We start from the raw sequence: 19,777 nt of genomic DNA, 5'->3' as shown, positions 1-19,777 counted from the left end.
TATCACCTTTTGTAGTGAGAGGACAAAAATGAAATGGACTCAAGAAATTAGCTTCATCCAGAATACTTTTCTGAGATTTTGTATGACTGCAGGTCTTGCTCTTGTGTAATCCGTTCTGCTTTGTTTTGTTTCCTTGTGCTGGATCACAAAATAATTTCTGATAGCCTTTGGTGATCTTCTGATATTGCAGTCTAATTCTGTAGGGATAATTCATCAGCATTATGGCTATGATGATAAATGAGATGCCAGAAAGAAACAGATTCTGCTTTAGGAGGTTTGTGCATTTTGAGAAAATGGTCTCTGCTTGAGCTACTATAATACATCCAGCAGGAAGTCACTATGAATATAGTAGGGTCAGAAACATTTTACATAGTTGTGATTTCTCCCTAAGCATCCTATTCCATTCTTGTTGAAATATATGACTTAAAATTACTAGGGGTCTTATATGACTGTGCTGAAAGTTCCTGATACTGCATTCTCTTACTTGAAAGTAAATGCTATAAATATTATCAGGGCTGATTTCTAAGTAATTTGAAATCCAAAACAAATTTCAGTCTTGCTCCATCTTCCATGTGGCAACCCTTGATCATCTTGGTTACCCTCCTCTGTACACTATACAGTGGTACCTCAGGTTATGGACGCTTCAGGTTACAGACTCCGCTAACCCAGAAATATTACCTTGGGTTAAGAACTTTGCTTCAGGATTGAGAACAGAAATCATGTGGCGGCAGCACAGCAGCAACGGGAGGCCCCATTAGCTAAAGTGGTGCTTCAGGTTAAGAACAGTTTCAGGTTAAGAACAGACCTCCAGAATGAATTAAGATCTTAACCCAAGGTACCACTGTACTTCTGTTGATGCAGCCTAGCATAGCATAAGCTTTTTTTGCTGCTGCATCACACTGTTGACTCATGTTAAGCTTGTGGTCTACTAAGACCCCTAGATCCTTTTCACATGTACTACTGACAAGCCAGACATCCCTCATCTTATACTGGTATATCTAGATCTTCCTGCCTAAGTGTAGAACCTGACATTTGTTCCTATTGAAATTCATTTTCTTAGTTTTGGCCCAGTTCTCCAATCTGTTAAAGTCATATTGAATCCTGATTTGTCTTCTTCGGCATTAGCTACTCCTCCCAGTTTGCTGTCATCTGAAAATCTGATAAGCATCTCTTCAGTTCCTTCATCCAAGTCATTTATAAAGGCGTTGGAACAACAATGGCCCATTCCATTCGGTTTGGACTGATTCACAAGTAACACTAAGCCAAACCAGGAGAGGAGTGCATCAGTCACAATGTTCTCTCTAGAAACCCTTGTGTTCACACTAAGCCAAACCATTTTCCTATGGTTTCTAGAGAGGACACCGTGACTGATGCACTCCTCTCCTGGTCTTCCTCCAGCTTCACTGCTGTAAGCTAAAACATGGTTTGGCTTAGCATGTAAGCTGATGGGGGCTCATGGTTTGTCTCACTCTCTAGAGCTCATAGGATTGAATGCTCCTCCATGCAAACAATTCCCTCTATACAGAAAACTAGATGTCAAGAGTAGAATTCTGGTCTAGCCAATCACTTGGCATCTGGTTTTTTATATGCAGGCACTGGGGATGGCGGGGCTGGAACAGCATTCCGTCTTCTGAGTTCCCCACATGCTCTGTGAAATGGTATGGGCTTGCCATAAGAATATATTGTTTTTGCTAGAGAACATTCAAACAGGAGGCATGAAAAGGAAAGAAACTGAGGTTTCGCTGGTGTCCAGCTTAGGTCAACGCAGGCAAGCACGTTTTATATTCATAGTGGTGCTTCCGGGTCCCATGTATGTAATGAAATGGGAGAGGGGGTGCCCTGCGTAGAAAAGATGAAATTCAGGTATATCCTTATCAAGAAAACCTCCAAAGACATTTTTATCATTCAGCTTTGTGCCACAGTGTGGTAAAAAAGTTATGAATTAAAGCCTTGCTTCCATTGCTACAAGGCTGTTTCTCCAACCCCTGTACGGTTTTGCTAGTCACAAAAGCCACATTTAATGAATAACTCCTATTCCTTCAGGCTTTCTAGTCAAAACTATACGTTAATGTGAGCAAAACATAAAAATGAAGTTATATGAACAAAACCATATGAAAAGCTCAGTCTTATTTTGGTTAAAATGCTTTTTTTAAAAAAGCACACACAAACACACATTTGGATGTTTTCCTCAAAAGGCTGAACTTAAAAACTGATCTTTATTTTCCATCACCAGCGATGAAATGAAAACGGAAAAAGAACTGAATCAATTTTTCTGATTGATCAGAGTTTTTCAAAAATGGTTTAATAAGACAAAAATCAATGGAATCTCATTATATAACATTATTTTTATCAGCAGTTACATTAATTAAAGCACGGTCAGACTTGGATCCAGAAGAAAAAATGTTAAAGCTCTCTTCAGGTTTTTTACTTTGGTGGTGGTATCTCAGCAACTAAAGCATAAAAGGGAATAATTAGCCACCTTGGCATTGGGTATTGTTTTGCTTTTAATGTTAAAACCTTGAGGTGCTTCTGCTCCACTTTATCCTGACTGACTTGTGACCCCCTGAGATATTAAATCAGCACTACAGCCAGTTGGAGGCCACAGTAGACTTGATGCCCAACTGCAGGGGTGAATCAAGATTGCAGTCTACGGGTACAATTGCACTGTAGTCAATTGAGCTACAGTCTACCAATTTTCTTCATTGCAACTGTGATGCCCCTCCTCACTGCATTTCACTACTTCTGCTGTCCCATGAGATTTTTCTCTAGGTCCCTAACCTGATTTGAGGCTCTTATCTTTAAAGTATTTGGGAGACAGATATGAAATGTGAAATAGATGCTAAAACATGGAAAAATCTGTAGACTAATAAACCAGTGAGATCCATTTTAGCATATGAGAGAGAATACAACTAAAGGATATTGTCAGTGGTATATAATTCTGGTTCAGCTATCACATATAACTTCTGGCCCAGACTGTTGGCAAGACTCTGGGCCTCTGAACACTTAGTACCACCTTTGGCAGGAGTGTCTAGTAGTGAAGGACTCTTGACGATAAATTGCTAATATAATTGGGGATCCTGTGCAAGGTACACCACAGCTATCACTACTATCTGTCTCTAAGGATTCCAATGTGGGTATCAAACCCAGAGAACTGTTAACTTTTTGGTCAATGACCACCAGACTACTGATTGCCCAGAAATGCATGATTTAAATATTTTGTCATAGCCAGGCTTCGGCTGGGGAGGGCGGGATATAAATAAAATTATTATTATTATTATTATTACCATATCTGAGAAGTTTACACACAGGTTAAATGGTGTTGAAAGGTACTGAAAACGCAAACCTTTTCTGCCATTTGGTGGAACTTTGTTACATATGGCAATAACAGTAACCTACATATTTGTTTCCAATGACATCATGTGCAGGATTCCGTTTTGTGTTTTCCCCCCCACCTTTGTTGTTAATTTTTTTTTTTTTTTTTTAAGTCTACAGCTCTTGCTGATTTATCTCTGAGCCACAAAGGCCAACTGTAGCAGCTTGCCTTAGTAATACTTTAAAAAAGCGTTCATCCTTGGACTCTTGTGAGTTGATTACAACAAGGAGTTAAGTGGGAGACTGAGAATGCCTCTCTTTGCACCCTTGCAGTCTAAAATGGATGCCTTTGTAGCTGATATCATTTGAAGGTTTCGCTTGATGGATCCTAGAAACTGTAGAAGGTGTGTTGGGCCTCTGCTTTTGAACACTGTAGTTTATTATGCATAATAGCCCCGGTATCTTTTTCAGCTCTCTGCTGGCATTGCCCTTGCTTGTGTATGTGTGTGTGTGTGTGTGTGTGTGTGTGTGTTTTGTACACAAGAGTTGTTGTTCCCTCTTCAGCAAATTTAGACTTTCTCAGCATAGCAAAAACAGAGAAATTTTCAGAACAGCACCTCAGTGGCTGTTCTGATATGGTGGTTATAAATGATGCTTAGCGTTTATATAACTTTCTCTCCCCTACTCCCAGCACGTCATACTAAAGCAACCCAATGTGTATATTATTATTATTATTATTATTATTATTATTATTATTATTATTATTACATTTCTATACTGCCCTTCATCCGAAGATCATCACAGGGCAGTTTACAATATAAAAACATAAAAATAGATACTGTATGTGTATGTGATCGACATAAGATTGAAACCAGGAACTTCCAATCCAAAACTCACTTGCTAATGAATAAGACCTCCTGAACTTCAACGCACTTTCAAGCAGTCAAATATGAGCTTGTGTGGCACAGCACTGTGGTGCACTGGTTTCCATGGTGTGCCGTTGCACCGCAATCCTATGCATGCTTATGTAAAAGGAAACTCCAGTTGGCTCAGTGATGCTTAACTATAAGAACACAGGTAAGCGTGCATAGGATTGCAGCTATAGCCATGTACTTTGCCTTACTGCAGGTGGCAAAATTGTTCTAGGAAGGTAAGATTCACAGGACAAGCATGTGGCATCGCCGAGACCTTTGGCTTAAGTGCACCTGATGTGCCTGCGGCCCTGCCATTCCCATTGTAAGCAGGACAACAATGGGCATAAAAGAGTCAATGGGTGGAAGGTGAACTGGGTGCTTAGCAGTCGCAATAAGTGGGAGGAGGAAGATGCAGGAGGCATGGATATGGGAAGGAGGCATGGACCTGGGTGTGCAGGTGAAATGAGTGCAAGCAAGGCTTCAGAATAGAAAAGAGGCAAATTGAGAAATGGGGTTGATGAAAAGTGAGCTTAATAGTTGAATGGGGTGGGAAATGGAAGCTCTAAGGGGTTAATGTGGTGGCAATAGCTGTGGGCGGCAAGCAGATTGAGCAGCGGTGCAGCTCTTAGTAAGATATAAGGTTATCATTTCAGTTTACGTTGCATCCTTGTTCACAATAATTTCTGCTTCAGAGAGGTACCTCCGGTTTCCCATAAACTCAGAAGCTTACAAACTCTAAGCAACAACTAACAGAAATAAAAAACTCTCATCAGCTTTCCACTCCAATTATCACCCCAAAGGGATTGTCCTAAAATGCACAGTAGAAACTAGTACCCTTCCTATATTTTAAGTCATACAAGGGATTTCTATTGTAGCCATAAATTAAGATTTTTAATTTTTTTTAAAGGCATAAACAGTATTTTCTCAAACCCTGGAGAATTTTAAAATGCTGTTTATATGACCTCATTTCACATCCTTAGAATTGTGCTGATCCTTCAGAGCCGAGTTTATAAATATCTGTAAAGCTATGCTTTTGGTCAAACTTATAAGAAAACATAAGAAATGGCCTCCTGGATCCGACTGAGGCTTCCTCTAGTCCAGCCAGCTGCTTCTGGAAAGCTCACAAGCAGAGCTGTACCCAAATCTGCCTACCTCTTTCACAAGGAGGATGAAAATCTTGATGATGTTTTCCAGTAGTGTTGTGGGTCCTCTTTCTTACTGCCTTGCCCCACACTGTGACACAGGGTTCTTTACACACGGACTTTCTTTTTTGCACACTTCCTAGGATGCCCATGTGACCACGCAACATTGCAGTCTAGGTGGTGTTGCAACAAAGAAAGCTTGTGTGTGTGTGAAGAGCTCCCTACCACTGTACATGTGGGGGGGGGGCATTTTAAGCATGTTGCAGTGAGAAGCAGACTCATCAGTCACTTTTCAACAGTGCATATGTGCATCCCAACACAAAATTCCTTCAAATTTCTCCGCCCCAGCCTCTTTGCAGGCCACTTTGTTTTGCCTCTGCTCTCTCAGATTGCTGAAAATAAAGGGAGTGAAAGGTTCAGCACAGCACTAGCATGCAGGCAAGAGCCCTCCCCATTGTCTCTCCCCCCCCCCCCCGCCCTGGGCATGGATATTCATAGCTATTCTACCAGTTAATCTAGAGATTCCAATTACCGGTAGCTATGGTGGCTATTAGCAGGGGGGATTTTTGTCTTTCACATTTCAGCACATCCTGTGCAATGCCAAAATTTTGTGCCCCCCTCCCAGCCTCTTGCCTTCCATTCTGCTCAGTCCAGCGCCCTGTTCAGCGGAGCCAGGCAGGCTGCCCTCACTCTGCTTCTCCAGCACCACTGACCACAGTATCCTTCTGGAGAGTTGGAAACACTATGCTTCCGTGTTTCAACTCTGACCTCCAGGACCATTTCCAGAAAGTAGTGGGGATAAGCACTGTTTATTGCCGTGGGAATTGTCCTGTGGCACCTCTCAGGGCTCCGTCTTGTCCTCATGCTGTTTAGCATCATCTGAGGACCCCCTGTCACACTTTATGCTGGCCTTTAACAGTTAAAAGTATTTTGTGGGACCTACCTCTTTTGTTTTGCTTAATTGGTAATGTGCTGCTTTTGTTAGGAACTGGTTTCCTTGCTTTTATAATTGTATGCACTGTTTGACTTGTATTCTGATATAGTTGTTGCTGCCCCTGAAATCTTACAGTGAAAGGTGGATAAGAAATGAAATAAATAAATTGGGTGGCAGCCATGTCTCCACACCCCATTAAGAGTTTACATGGAATCAACTGAACATTTCATGTTGAGCAGGTTCTATTGGGAGGAACCCAGGCATCACTTTGATCCTAGTCATCCCTGTTGAGTTTAAGAGGGTTAAGGGCTTTCTACCAAACAAATTTGCATGGAATTGCAGTGTTAGGCACATGGTGTTCCACATCACAATTTAACGGCAGTGATGTGCCTAATCTGTAGCTTCTTTTGTGCATAAAAGTGTGTTGTTTACATAATCATGTGCTTCCTGATCAGTGGACACTAAACCAAAGTTCTTTCTGTGTTGCAGGGAAAGCACAAACTACGTGTAAACACAGGACTAGAAGGCAACTGGTGTGGCCTCATCCCCATTGGGAGCTCTTGCGACTGTGTCACGACAACAGGCTTGAAGTGGAATCTCAGTAAGGAAGGCATTTTGCTACCAGACATATTTTTTCATCCTTTTAGGAGAGTTTTCTAGATTCTCCCGGGGGGGGGGGGTGGAGTGGTGTTCTGTATCGGAAGAGAATATGTGGCAATGATTTACTTCTAGTTTATTATGTAGGTGCAGAAACCACCCTATCAGCCCATCATTGCATTGTGAGGAAATTGCATTTAGCCTGAAAACAAAAGGTCAATTAATAGTAACTGAAATAGTACCATTCTTCTTCCTGCAAGCAATGTTACTTGTGAAGTACTATGTGTAATTAGGCATATCTCAAACGTTTCCCAGCCCCCGTGAAACACACCATTGCTGCCATGGAGAAGCCTTCTTGCTTTTCCAGTCACATAGAACAGGCCTACAACATACAGCTGTGTGCACATTACTGTTAAATTTGTGTGGCGGGGGGTGTCTTATAAGACCTTTGCATTCTTGCTGTTCGTAGGTTGAGGATAGGAAGAAATTTGATCTTTGATGGCATTTCCAGTCATGTGAGGACAGGGGGAGGCAGAATAAGGTTCCAGAGGTCCGTTCTTAACCTGAATCTGTTCTTAACCTGAAGCACCACTTTAGCTAATGGGGCCTCCCGCTGCCACCGCACGATTTCTGTTCTCATCCTGAAGCAAAGTTCTTAACCCGAGGTACTATTACTGGGTTAGCGGAGTCTGTAACCTGAAGCGTCTGTAAACCGAGGTACCACTGTATATAAGCTTGCATCATCACAGAGAGAAATGTGTTTGTCTCCGGAGAATTCTACTTTTTCAGTAAAAGGTTTGTTGAGGTCATGATACAGTACCCTCTCCAATGCATTACTCTTCAAGGAGAGCAGGTTTCTAAGGCCTAAATCTCATACTTTATAAGCCATAAAATTGACAGGTAAATAATAGAACAATAGAGATTATTAAAAGCCCCCTCCCCTTTTGCCCTGAACTACTTGTTGTATGTCATTTGTTTCTCAATTCTGGAAAAAAGTATATGGCTGGAGGTCTTTTTATCATAGATAGTTCGTTGAAAATAAGAAAGGCAAAATAGGAAAAATAAGATGTTACCTTCCCCTCTCATTTCTTCTTTGCGCCTCCCCCCCCCCCCCGCAAAACTGCAGGGAATATATTTGTGGTTTTCTGCTCCTTATCCAAAAACTCCATATTCAGTATTGCAGATAGCTATCCCAAACAGGCAGTAGATTTCAGTATATTATTTTCAAAAAGATGGGTGAAGGAGGAGGAGGCAAGTTCTGCAAGTTGATACACATTTAAACCAGTCGTGCATGTGAACTGCAACACTGATTCAGACCTGTAATATGCTGCTTTTGAATGGGGGGTGTTGTGTGGAGCTTAGCCAGGTGTTGATGGTGACACACATGCAATGTGCAACATTGTTTCTGCATATCCTGGAATGAAAGGACTAGGCAGTAAATGTGTGGAACTATGAGTCACAAGCTTATTGATTTACATGGATGATCCGTAGCATTTTATTTAGTTGAAAGACAGCCACTCCAGGCTTGGTGCAAGTGCCCTTGCTACCAAAATACTAGGAACCACCATTCCTCCCAGTCCCTGCAAACACTGGGTCGGTGCTACACCAGGCCCTCTTCTTCATTTCCAGCACACCTGAGAGATTTGCATGACCTGTCCCTGAGCAGGTATAACTTTTGGAGTCAGTGAGTCTGCCAAGGAGGCACCTCACTCCCAAGTTCCCTCTGGCAAGTAGGCCATGAGAGTTTTTCATGGGTAACCCAGTGCCCACGTCCAGTGCTCAGGGTGCTTACCATTGGTTCACTGCTTCTCTCCGTCCTTCAAGACCACACTGAACCTGCTTCTTGTGACCTGTTGATGGGGGGGAAAGGATTTTCCCAGATGAAGTCTGTCCTTTGTATAATGGGCATGTGCTGAGTCGGATTTCCAAGTACTATGCGGCAAAACCCATTTTCTACACAACATCCATCTGGCCAGTTCACTCTTTTAGGAGATTTGTTTAAATCTTTTTTGTCCAGGATACTGTTGGTGGTGCTAAGAGGCAGCTGATGTTTGACGTCATCTATTTTTCCTCTTTCAATATCTGAATGTTGCATACTAGAATTGCAAATATCATACTGTTGTTTTAATAGAGATAGATAATATAGTTTGTGTATAAAGTTTGTATATATAGAGATCTCATTTGAGAGCTTGCAGACTAGTAATGCAGCAAATACATTTTACAAATAAAAAATGCACTCTGACCCTTTGGAAAGCAATGGAATACCAAATAGAAATAAAGAAAATACAAGTTGATGAGAATATTAATCAAAAGTGAAATCTATGCACTCTCCCTCCAGCAATAATACTAAATGAAACTGGGTGTCTTGATTACATGTCCAACTCTATGGAAATCAATGAATGTTAGTTCAAACTAGACTGCTCTGTCTCTTTTTTTAAAAAGGTGTATTGTGTGTGTCTACAGTGGGTTTCCCAAGCTCGACTTTGCAGGCAGAATCTCTGAGTGCAAAGACACTATAGAAAAGAGAACTTCCATAAACATGTTTTGATTTTGTGACACATTTGTTTTTCTCTTTCTTGGCAAGTATATTTGGTGAATGCTTTATGTTCTTGAAAACTTGTTTCCTGGAAGATGCTATAAAATGATCTTTCCAACATGTAGGGTTGCCATATTTCAAAATCCGGATACTAAAGCTTGGGGTTGGGGGTTGGGGTTGGGTTTTTTTGACAAAATCTCCAAAAATCAACATTTTCAATATGGGCTGCCATACACCCGGGTTTTTGCCGCTTTTCAAAAATTCTACCCAGACACCATTTTTGATGGGCGAATCCCGACTATGTCCAGAAAATTCCAGACATGTGACAGCCCTACAACACAGAAAACAAACATTGCACACTGAGAAGAGGCGTTGTATAGATGAGATATTACTATTCAAATAAGAGCTTGAATTTTGATCAAGAGCTCAATGTGATATGTTGGGGCCTCGGTTACATAATATGCAGATATACTCCAATGTTTCACATTTTCAAGAGACAGAATGTTTCCTGGTAGACACAAGTCCCCATTTCCTTTTTGATCTTGACATACTTCTGGTTTCAGCACTGTCCTCCAGGTTTCTAAAAAATTAAGTTTCTATGTAAATGACAATTACAAAGTATCTCTAGGGCACATTTGGAAGGGCATGAACATCATAGTGAAATGTGCTGTGAAGTCTGCCATTTCATGTTTTAAGCTGGTGAGGTTCATTTTGAATTGTTACATATAACAACGTATGATAGGCAATCATGTTTTTTGAACATGTCCTTTAAACTGAATAATAAACACTCGGGTGTGTCTAAGTCCTTGACTGAGTAAACAGAAAATGTCAGGGTATTTCATCCTTCCCCCCCTCTCTGTTCTGCCTATATTGACCTACCCAAACCATTGCTAAAGAATGGATTTGAGTGGTAGCTCAATGGAGATCAGATCCATTATATGGTTAAACACTCTATTCCGCATACTTATTTTTAAAAGGAAATAGTTATGATCTGTTTACTGCCCTGCTTTTGCTCTGGTGAAGGACAGAAGATGATTTAGTGATGCAAAATAGCAATGGAAGAAGGGTTCAGATGGTAAACTTTGGTGTGTGGAGATGGAGACCAGTGGTCAGTGAAAAAGCACATTCTTTTCATGCAGAAGTCCTATCACCAACCTACTTGGAATTGTAAGCAGTAACCAACTTACCGTAAGTGAAAGGTTCCCTCAGTAGTTACTTGATCCAACCTGCCCACCATCTGTATTTGATTTTGTTTTGTTTTCAGTTCATTAGTCAGAGCGCTTTGTTCAATTCCCTTATGGCAGCCATTTGCTGCTCTCTCGGCCGCAGTTGTTCTTTAAGTAAAAGACAGTCACACCTGATGCCACGGCCATGCTCTCTTTGGGCCCTGGAACTTGGCATTAGAGCAGCTGCTTCAGCTGCAAATATTTTCCTATGTGTCTTTTGGGGACCAGTCAGTTACTGCATGGTGAAGCCTATCTGAAACACACTTAAGCAGGGCAGATGTTGCAGTCATGCCAAGGCTGGTGCTGTGCAGAGCAGTTGTAGCATTCAGAAAGCCAGATCTTTCTCCTCTCCCCCCTACAAATGCAAAGTAGGCCTAAGCCTAGAATTCAAGACATCAGATACAGGGTTACCTAGTGGTCTCTCAGCTAGCAGTGGGCCAGAAATTACATAGCTTCAGCAGGACTGTTGCTTCATGTGCCTTTGCAACATGCTCTCAGACAGACAGTGGTATTAAGGATAATCATGTAACCTTATGCTGCGTCGCGTCGCATGGGATACCTGGGACACCACCCTTTTTGGCCCTTAGGCATTGCCATAGGAGTTTCCACTGAGTAGTTTGGGGTGAAATGGAGGATGCTCTGAAGCAAGCTGACGACTGGGAGAAGAAACAGAGAAACCAAGGAGATTGCAGAAAGGATGGAAGTAAAAAGAAACCATGCAGAGAAGCTTATGGAGGACAGAGCAGCCACTGTCTTCTACAGTCACACAGCAGGCTTACTTACACCTGCCTCCCAGGACCATCTGAGTCAGAGCAGGTCTGAGAGACTCTGGATGCCACTGTGTGTTTGTTTGTTTGTTTGTTTGTTTGTTTGTTTGTTTATAAGTGTGTAAGCAGCCTTGTACCTAGCATTGCTTAGAATTTCCAAGAAACTAAAAAAGCAGTGCAGTTTTGAAAGGTTCAGTCCCCCATCTTGACTCAAAATGGCATCCAATTGTATCCAAACATAGACAAAACTTGCTCCTTGATCTCGGGAACAGTTATGCAAAATTTGGTTATAATAAGTGCAGTTTTCAAAAATTCAGTTCAACATCTTGATTCCAAATGGCGTACAATTGTATCCAAACTTGCTTCTTGATCTCAGGAACTATCAGTCAAATTTTGGTTATGATATCTTAAGAGGTGTCCAGATGCATAGCAAACATGCAGACAAGCAACTTTCCAAAATATATAGTAAATTTTTTATTTATAAACCACCAACTCATAAGAAAAACATGTTGGTACAATAAAATCATTAAAATCTATTTTAAAAAATGATGTCATAAAATACAGAGTAAATGGCCAACACTGAATCAAATGAATTCTCTAGAAATGCTTAGTCAAACAATGGGGATTTTCTAGACAAAATGTTACACCCACTAATGTTGGACTCCATCCTCACTTACTGTCTTGCTTAGAAACCTAATGAGAGTGGTACACCGACCTCAGTTGCTCCTCTTGCTTCTTCCCCTCTTTTTTCCTCTCTGTTAAATAAATCCTGACAATCAGTTTTTTCCTATTCTGTTAAGTTTTCCACTGATTCTTTCCCCTAACTTCTTTTAGGAAACTGGGCTATTTTTGAGGCTCATCTTTCCTCCCTCCTTTGCTGACTTGGAGAAAATCTCAGGGGGAAGTGATGCACTCCTGGTATCTGTTCTGACCATTGCAAGTCACGGAGGTTCATATTCAGAGCCAAGGAATTACAGAAGCTTGGTGACCTCTTCAGTGAAAATGTCCCCTGAAGTTGGAAAGTATGAAAGCCGGTAGAACCATGTGAGTGTTTGAATCCATGCAGCCCAAATTTATCTCATGGGGCTTCCTAAATAAAAAAAATTAAATCCTCTATAATTTTATCCTTGCATTTGCTGCTTTTGACACATTACTAAACCTGCTGCAGATGGCCCCTATTTTGAACAGAAACATAACTATGAAAATATAGTAGGGTTGCCATATTTAAAAAAGTAAAAACCAGGACACCAGAAAGTTGTTGAGCTTTTTATAGGAAGACCCCAAAATTGTTGAGCCTTTTTTAAGGAAACCACTGAAATTGTCAGACAAACCCCAAAGTTTTTTGATTGACTTGCCAAAAATCCAGGACAAAGTGCCACCTTTCGGAAATTCCCACCCCTTTTCCAGATGTCAATTCCGCCTTTGAAATCCCGGTAATATCCGGAAAAATCCAGGTGTATGGAAGCCATAAATATAGTAAATGGGACCAGTTTGTCTGCGGGGAAATCTTCTGCCTCTGTTAGTCACCTTTCTGACAAGTTTCTTCCATGAAATATTATGGAAATCAACTCCTTTAGACAACTGCAGAAGCATGGCCTAACAGTGTTCATGAAGCCAGGCCAGTAAAAAATTAGCCAGTGTAGAGATGCTCATTTGTCTTACTCTTGCAAATGCATTGCATTATTTTCATATTGAAAGACCCAAATCAAGCATAATAAATGGATGGTGTCTTGTTATTGAAACCTTTCCAAAAACCAGGTTGTCTAGAGCAATGGCTTGCTGCTTCCCATTAATTTCTTCAAAGGCTCTGAGCCATTCCACATCTCCCACTCTCCAGGGTCCACTGCTAGGTGTAAAATTATGAAATGGGCAGGATACATAAACTGTCAGTTTGCATTTCTTGGTGCAGAAAGTATTGATCTGATGTGTAGAGATCTTTCCTATTCTAATTAATTCAAGAGGGTTCTGGAGGCTTCTCTGTGTGAAAGAAACAAGCAGGAGGTTCATGGTGTTTGGGTTATTCCTTCAGAGAAGCTGAGTACAGCTGGTTTAAACTGGTTCTCTTATCTCTTCTGTCAAGATCATGCTGACTATATAAGTAGGGCCAGAAGGAGCCAGAGTTTCACTTTCACTCTCCATCTCTCCTTCTGGTGTGGTGTTCTGTATATAGTGTTAAGGTTAGACAGACTTACTGTAAGTTATTGTAAGTTTAAGTTAACTCTGCAACTGGATTTCTTATGGACTGCACCCGTCCTGAATGTATTGGATTTGTGACCATGATGTCATTTGCCTTCAGTAGCAGTAAAGCTCTGCTGGATGAAATATAATTGCCTCTGGTCTATTTTTTGAGAATCCTGCAACGTGTTTAAGTTTTTACTCTGCTAACAAATGTTGGAGTTCTGCTCTGGATCAATATTGAATAGAATTTCCATGACATAAACACGCCAACCTGCAAGAAAAAGCAATTTCTAGAGTCACAGCATTGTGAGTAGACATGTAAACATCCTTACTACACTGTGACATTATTAATCATAATGTTTTATTGAGCCCTCTTTGGATCCATGACAAGAAACGAGATAGGTCAAATATTAAATATGAAATTAAATTGTAGTTTAAAGGTAAAATATTTATTTGGCACTCATATGCAAATTGCTGATATGGTTGTTGTTGTCATATTTATATGTAGAAATAATCTTTGAGAGGCTAATATATTATTACAATTAAACATTTAATACAAAAAATGATAATAAAGCAGAACAATAATAGCCTTTCCTCCCTATGAATTAAACAACCACGATACACATTATTCAGTTCTGTGATAGCATATCAAAAACTTTGGTTTCTCAGCCTCAGCCTAGGTCAATGAAGGAATCATTGGAAAAAACCAGGTGCCACATTCCCTCTAGGAAGCGGTTGATTCCAAACTGACATGATATGAGAAATAGCAGTATTTCACACTGCTTCCATATTTTTTCCTTGAGTCTCAAAAGCATTAGGAATGGTGAAGCTGTAGCATTTATGATCCAATACAATGCAAGATTATTTACCGATTATGAAAAAAATATAATATTATTACTGTAAATTTGATTTCTTTTTTTTTCTTTTTTTATAAAAATTTTATTGGGTTTTTACATTTTATAAAGACACACACACACAAAAAGACAAAGACAACACATATACAATTTCATACCCTTACTTTCTTTACCCTCTTTCCCTGACTTCCCCCCACCCCCTCTTCATACATCCCAATTCCGATAATTAGTTCAGCAAGTTCTTATCTATAATCTTAAACATATTATTATTATTTTTAAAACTTAGCTCTTTTTACTTGTCCACATTTAATTTATCCAATTCTCTTATAAACATTAAATCCTTTTTCTAAGGTCGACCTAACTTCCCTTCCACGAATTTCTCCCTTTATTATATTAATTATAGGTCACAATGGCCAAATACAAAAATCATAAAATTTTGAAATTCTATTCTCCCCTCCCTCCCTATCCCGGTTTCCATCCCTTCCCAAGCAAATGTCCACAAAAACAGTTCCTAGCCCGGATTCCTCACATCCGAGGCCTTCAATTCTCTGTCAGTCTCTCTCTGCTGATTTTGTTTGTAATCCTTTTTGTTGGTCCTCAGGTCTCGAAGGAGTTCTGTCACAGTCACATCAAATTTTCTTCCATCCAAAATGTTTAAAAGCAATTGCTGCAAAAGGTCAGCTGCTCTCCCATACTCAAAGAGGAAGTCCCGATCATGTTTCTTTATTCTTTTAAATTCCAGTAAATTTGATTTCTTACCATTCCTTCACCAGAAGACCCTAAATCAGGTTGCAGTAATTTAAAATTCAATGTTAAAAACAGTTCAAAACAAACACACATATGTTTCCTGACATTTTACAACAACCCTATTTTCCCTCATTCTGGAGAGCCAGTATACTGTAGCAGATTACATATCTGACTTGGATTGGGACCCCTGTGTTCAAATCCCCATGAAACACACTGCAGGAGAAGGCTGGGAGGAAGAGATAAGGATGTCTGATTTGAGGAGTGCATCTCTCCAGGTACTCTGGCCTGAAGCACCTTCAGTATCGAAAGACAATCCTTACTTTATAGATGTAGGATTCCATATTCAGATATTGATTTATTCCATGCAACGTGGCTAAACTCAAGTTAAAATAATAAAATGCAGCGCCTACAGTTTACATCTTTATCAGGTTACAAGGGATACACCACAACAGCATTTAGTCATAGCATGTTTTCCTTGTAAACCAGAAGTGTAAAATCTGGCTTTGGGGGGAAACAAGGCTATTCTATCTAAATATGGAAATGTAGGTACATGACAGCTCCTAAATATTGCTTTTCAATACTGAATTTTCTTTTGGCTAGAACAGAGCAAATGACACTATAAATCTTAAGTGAAAGCCATTAATCTTCAGGGGGGTTTTCTACTCGTTTACACTAAGTCTGAGCTGAATATTCCCTTTTAAGAGACCATTCATTCGTTAAAAATATTTCTTTTAACAAATATTCATCCACTGTGAAATGGGGCAGGGGGGTATTCTTCGTGGGGGAACTTGGCTGCTCACCGCAGCCCAGAGAACACCCTGCTGCTTTGGGAGCAAGGCAAATGAGAGCCCTCGCCTTCTTTCCCAAGATCACCCCCGAGACTGATGCTCTTAATGATGTAGCATTGAAGGGTTCACTGAGAGTGTCGGCAAGCCTATAGACAGAGGGGACCCAACAGAACCATTTTTGGCCCAGTGGACCAGATCTTTTCCCTGCCACCCCGTGAGCCAACCTTGAAAGTAGGCAGCACCACCCATGTGCCAGTCATCTGACACATCGAAGTTGGGTGAGGGAAGGCAGTTTGAAGAGCTTACTCAGCTCTTTGTGCAGCTTCGCAAACCCCTGACAACCAGCTGCGTATGAAAAGCGCTAGGCATGGGATTCGCAAAGCATTCTGTGTGGTGCTTGTCAAACACCTATCAATCACTCATTGGGAATCTGGGCACAAAGTGCTTTGCAAAGTGACTTTTCTTTATTGTGCTGTCACTTCGCTAGTTTTTAATTGAGAACAAGCAATCCACTATTTCAGGGTGGGTTCCTGTAAAAATACGATTAAAAATCATACAGCATCTAGCACAGCACATTACAGTTGCTGCAACAGGGATAAAAAACATCAAGTAGGCCGCCAAAACCTTCAGCAATTTTCAAGTGGTCCCTTGTGGTGGTGGGAGTTTGGGAACCACTGTACTATTCTAATTTTTGGTCAGAAGTCACCAATCAAGCCTGCCAAACAAGTCTGGCAAACTTGCTTCACCTTTGGCAGGGGACAGGTGAAGTGGTTCCCATTTGTCCTGCATTTCCTGACATTTGTCAATGGAACTAGATCAGGGGTGCCCAAACATCTTTTCAAAGAGGGCCAGATCTGATGAAGTGAACAGGCATGAGGGCCGACCAGAGTTGTTGACCTTTTTTTAGGATTAAAGTTGTTGAGCTTTGAGCCACAGGGGCCAGATTAAACCAACTGGCAGGCCAGATTTGGCCCCCAAAACAGACTTTGGACGTGCATGAACTAGATAGTCTTTGGGGTCACCACATTTTTGTCACCTACACAGTGGCACAGTTGTGAATGACTGCACAGCCTGACACTGAGAGTTTCGTACAGGGGTGAGGATTTGCTTTTCTCTTGGTTTGGAAAGGCTTTCTTGCTGCAGAGCATGTCCCTTTGGGAGGGGTGGAGAAGTGCATTAGAGGGTAAAAGCAGCCCAGTTCAGCTTAAGGCGTGGACAAAGGCACATGCATGCACACATCCTCTCCGTGAGCAGCACACACAGTGCTTTGATGCCCTTCCCTTAAAGGAGGAGGACGAGGAGGAGGATGGAAAGGTCATCTGAACTCTGGAGGAAGATTTGGGAAGGCATCCAGGAACTAGTGCAGTGGCCTCGATCGGCCTCGGTCTGATCCAGAAGGTCCCCTCTTGCATTATGTGGTATCTCTCCTGATTGGCTTTCTGCTCAAGGGCTCTGTTTGTGAGGCAATTTTCTAATCAGCTGCATGAACATTCATCAAAGGGAAGGCTTCTAATTTTGAAGCAGAACAGCTGGAAATCAGGCACATAAGGAATGTTGATAAAGCTGATATTTGAAAAGAAGCAAAAGTTTGACAGAGGGAAAAAAATAAGATATTCATTGTACATAGCAAAGGTACGTTGTCAAAAAATTCCATTCACGCATTATTTATCAAAAGGTTTTTCCACATCTTGATTATGCCCTTATTATCACATTGTAGTCCCTAATGAAACGCTGATTTCTCAATGTGAGTGAGTCAGTTGTCCTTTTATTCCATAGTTAACAGCTCTGAAATTTGCTAGCAATTACCTTCAAATTAAAAACTCCTGTTTGCAAAGTATTGCTCTATTTGTAATCATCATTCTATTTCACAGCAATCATAAATTAAATTATCTGGTATTCCAGATAGACACCTCAAATCCTTACCATTCCCCCCTACATTTTCAGATAAGGTTCCGCGCTCGCGCCCCTCACAAATTTAAATCTTAGGAGAGAGTTATGCATGTTTTTGGTGTAGTTTCATTGTAATGTAGGGTGGATCTACACATGGGGGGAAGCTATAAATAAGTCAGAAATTAAATCATTGTATCAAAAGAAAAATGCTTTGGAAAAACGCAAATACATTTTTTTTGCTCTCCAGTGCCATCTGGTGTTGCATGTTTATAACACTTTCAAAATGCTGTTTTTCTACTAACGTAGTTCCTTCCTCTAAAAATTATATGGAGGTAATAGATTCAGGACAGACAAAAGGATGTCATTCATTCCTTGGCCAAGAAATGTGATGTTGAGTAAGCTTAGGTGGCTTTTTAAAAAATTAGACAAATTTGTAGAGGATAAGTCTGTCAACAGCTATGAGCCATGATGTTTTTAGTGGTGCCCTTAGCATATATACCTCTCAGTACCACATACTGGACAACAGAGGAAGGTTTTCACCTTCTTGTAAGCAGTTCCGAGAGGGAGTAGCCATGCAGTAATTGCTGCTCTCCAGCCAACAGAAAGGACCTGGCTGTCTTGTCTCCCTCTGGTGCAGAGGAGGACGATCTGCTGCTTTTCCCTTTGAGTAAATTGTTATTTTGTCCATACAGATGCAGCAGTAGCCTTCCACATGTGATTCCCTCCCTGAATAAAGAGTGACACAACCAGGTTCTTATGTTTCTTATCCAGAAGCAACCACCAATCCCTCTGATCAAGCCCTCTTCCTTCTCTCCTTCCCTGTGGATTAAATGATCAGCACTGTAAGATTAGGTCTCTCTGTTACTTTCGTAGAGACCTGACATCCCCAGTGTGGACACTATGGGGCCCACCAAGTCCTTCTGCCCTTCCCTTTTTTTAATCTTTATTTTAAAATGAGTGGCTGTTGGGCTAGGTAGGGGGGTCTGCTTATTTTGTTCATGTTTGTTAGTTTGGGGTGTATGTTCTTGAAGGAGCAGGGCTGAGCACCAGTTTTTCTTTGCCAGAGTTAAGTGTGAAACAGGACATCAAACAACATCATATGGTGCAAGGCTATACATGCATGGCAGTGTTACTTTAAATTCAATACTTAGCCTAATAAGTCCTGCCATAAAGTGTCATGTGTTGTTGGAGGAGTTATGTTGCATCGTATGAGTTAGAAAGCCAAACCACTTCTCTCCAAAGTCGTTGGCCAAACCTTTTCCCCCTTGTCCCATATGTTTTTCTGAAATAGTCAAGGCCCCATGACCACCCCATTCCCTAAGGATTAAATAACTAGACATTGCGCCGCGTACTGGCTTTATGGGATCACAACTTTATTGGTTACAGATGTGAAACTTCTGCCAATGGCATTGGGACAAGGAGCTGCATATAGCACTCCAGCCCATCTGCTGGCAGTGACATTAAGGGCAAAGGGAAACCAGGGAAACCAGAAGGGACGCCCTATGACCCACATCAAATCTGGGCATCCCCTAAGTGGTTCTCATTGGATGAGTATGGCCCTGGCCCCCATCTGGACATCGGACAGGAGACACTCTTCTTGGATCCTTTTAACAGGATACCCCTACCCATGGAGGGGCAGGCAGAGGCTACAACCTCTCCTCCAATCAATATCTAAGTTTACCCAATGCCTATCCGCCTTTCAAAGGTGTGAAAATTGCTATGAGGTAGGTGAAAGCCAGCTGGCTGGTGCCAATTTGCCAGGTGTAAAAATTCCTGCCCAGCCCTGAAATATGGCGGCATTGCAAACTGTCCACCAAAGCCCTAAGCTAAGGGAGGGAGGGTGGGAGAACCAATGTGGCGAAAGGAGGCTGAGTGGCCAGGCAGGCCTGGAA

General features: G+C 41.2%; 1 protein-coding gene across 7 annotated transcripts in view; it reads left to right on the top strand.

Moving 5' to 3' along the window:
• Nucleotides 1-19,777, top strand: part of TPK1 (thiamin pyrophosphokinase 1) — a 234,000-nt gene that overhangs the window by 174,617 nt on the left and 39,606 nt on the right. For 6 of the 7 annotated variants that reach the window (XR_014161499.1, XM_081881806.1, XM_081881808.1 and 3 more), the window contains one exon: nt 6,792-6,903. Coding sequence is in view for 6 of the 7 variants with exons in the window: in XM_081881806.1 (XP_081737932.1) it covers nt 6,792-6,903 (112 nt within the window). In the remaining variant the exon portion in view is untranslated. Of the gene's footprint in view, nt 1-6,791; nt 6,904-12,262; nt 12,407-19,777 lie in introns of those variants that run through there. The other variant, XM_081881807.1, reaches the window with a different exon arrangement.

The sequence above is a fragment of the Podarcis erhardii genome, assembly GCF_964252035.2.
Source record: "Podarcis erhardii genome assembly, chromosome: 12".
Classification (NCBI taxonomy): domain Eukaryota; kingdom Metazoa; phylum Chordata; class Lepidosauria; order Squamata; family Lacertidae; genus Podarcis; species Podarcis erhardii.
The sequence above is the reverse complement of the archived record's forward strand: the minus strand, read 5'-3'. Positions and strand labels throughout refer to the sequence as shown.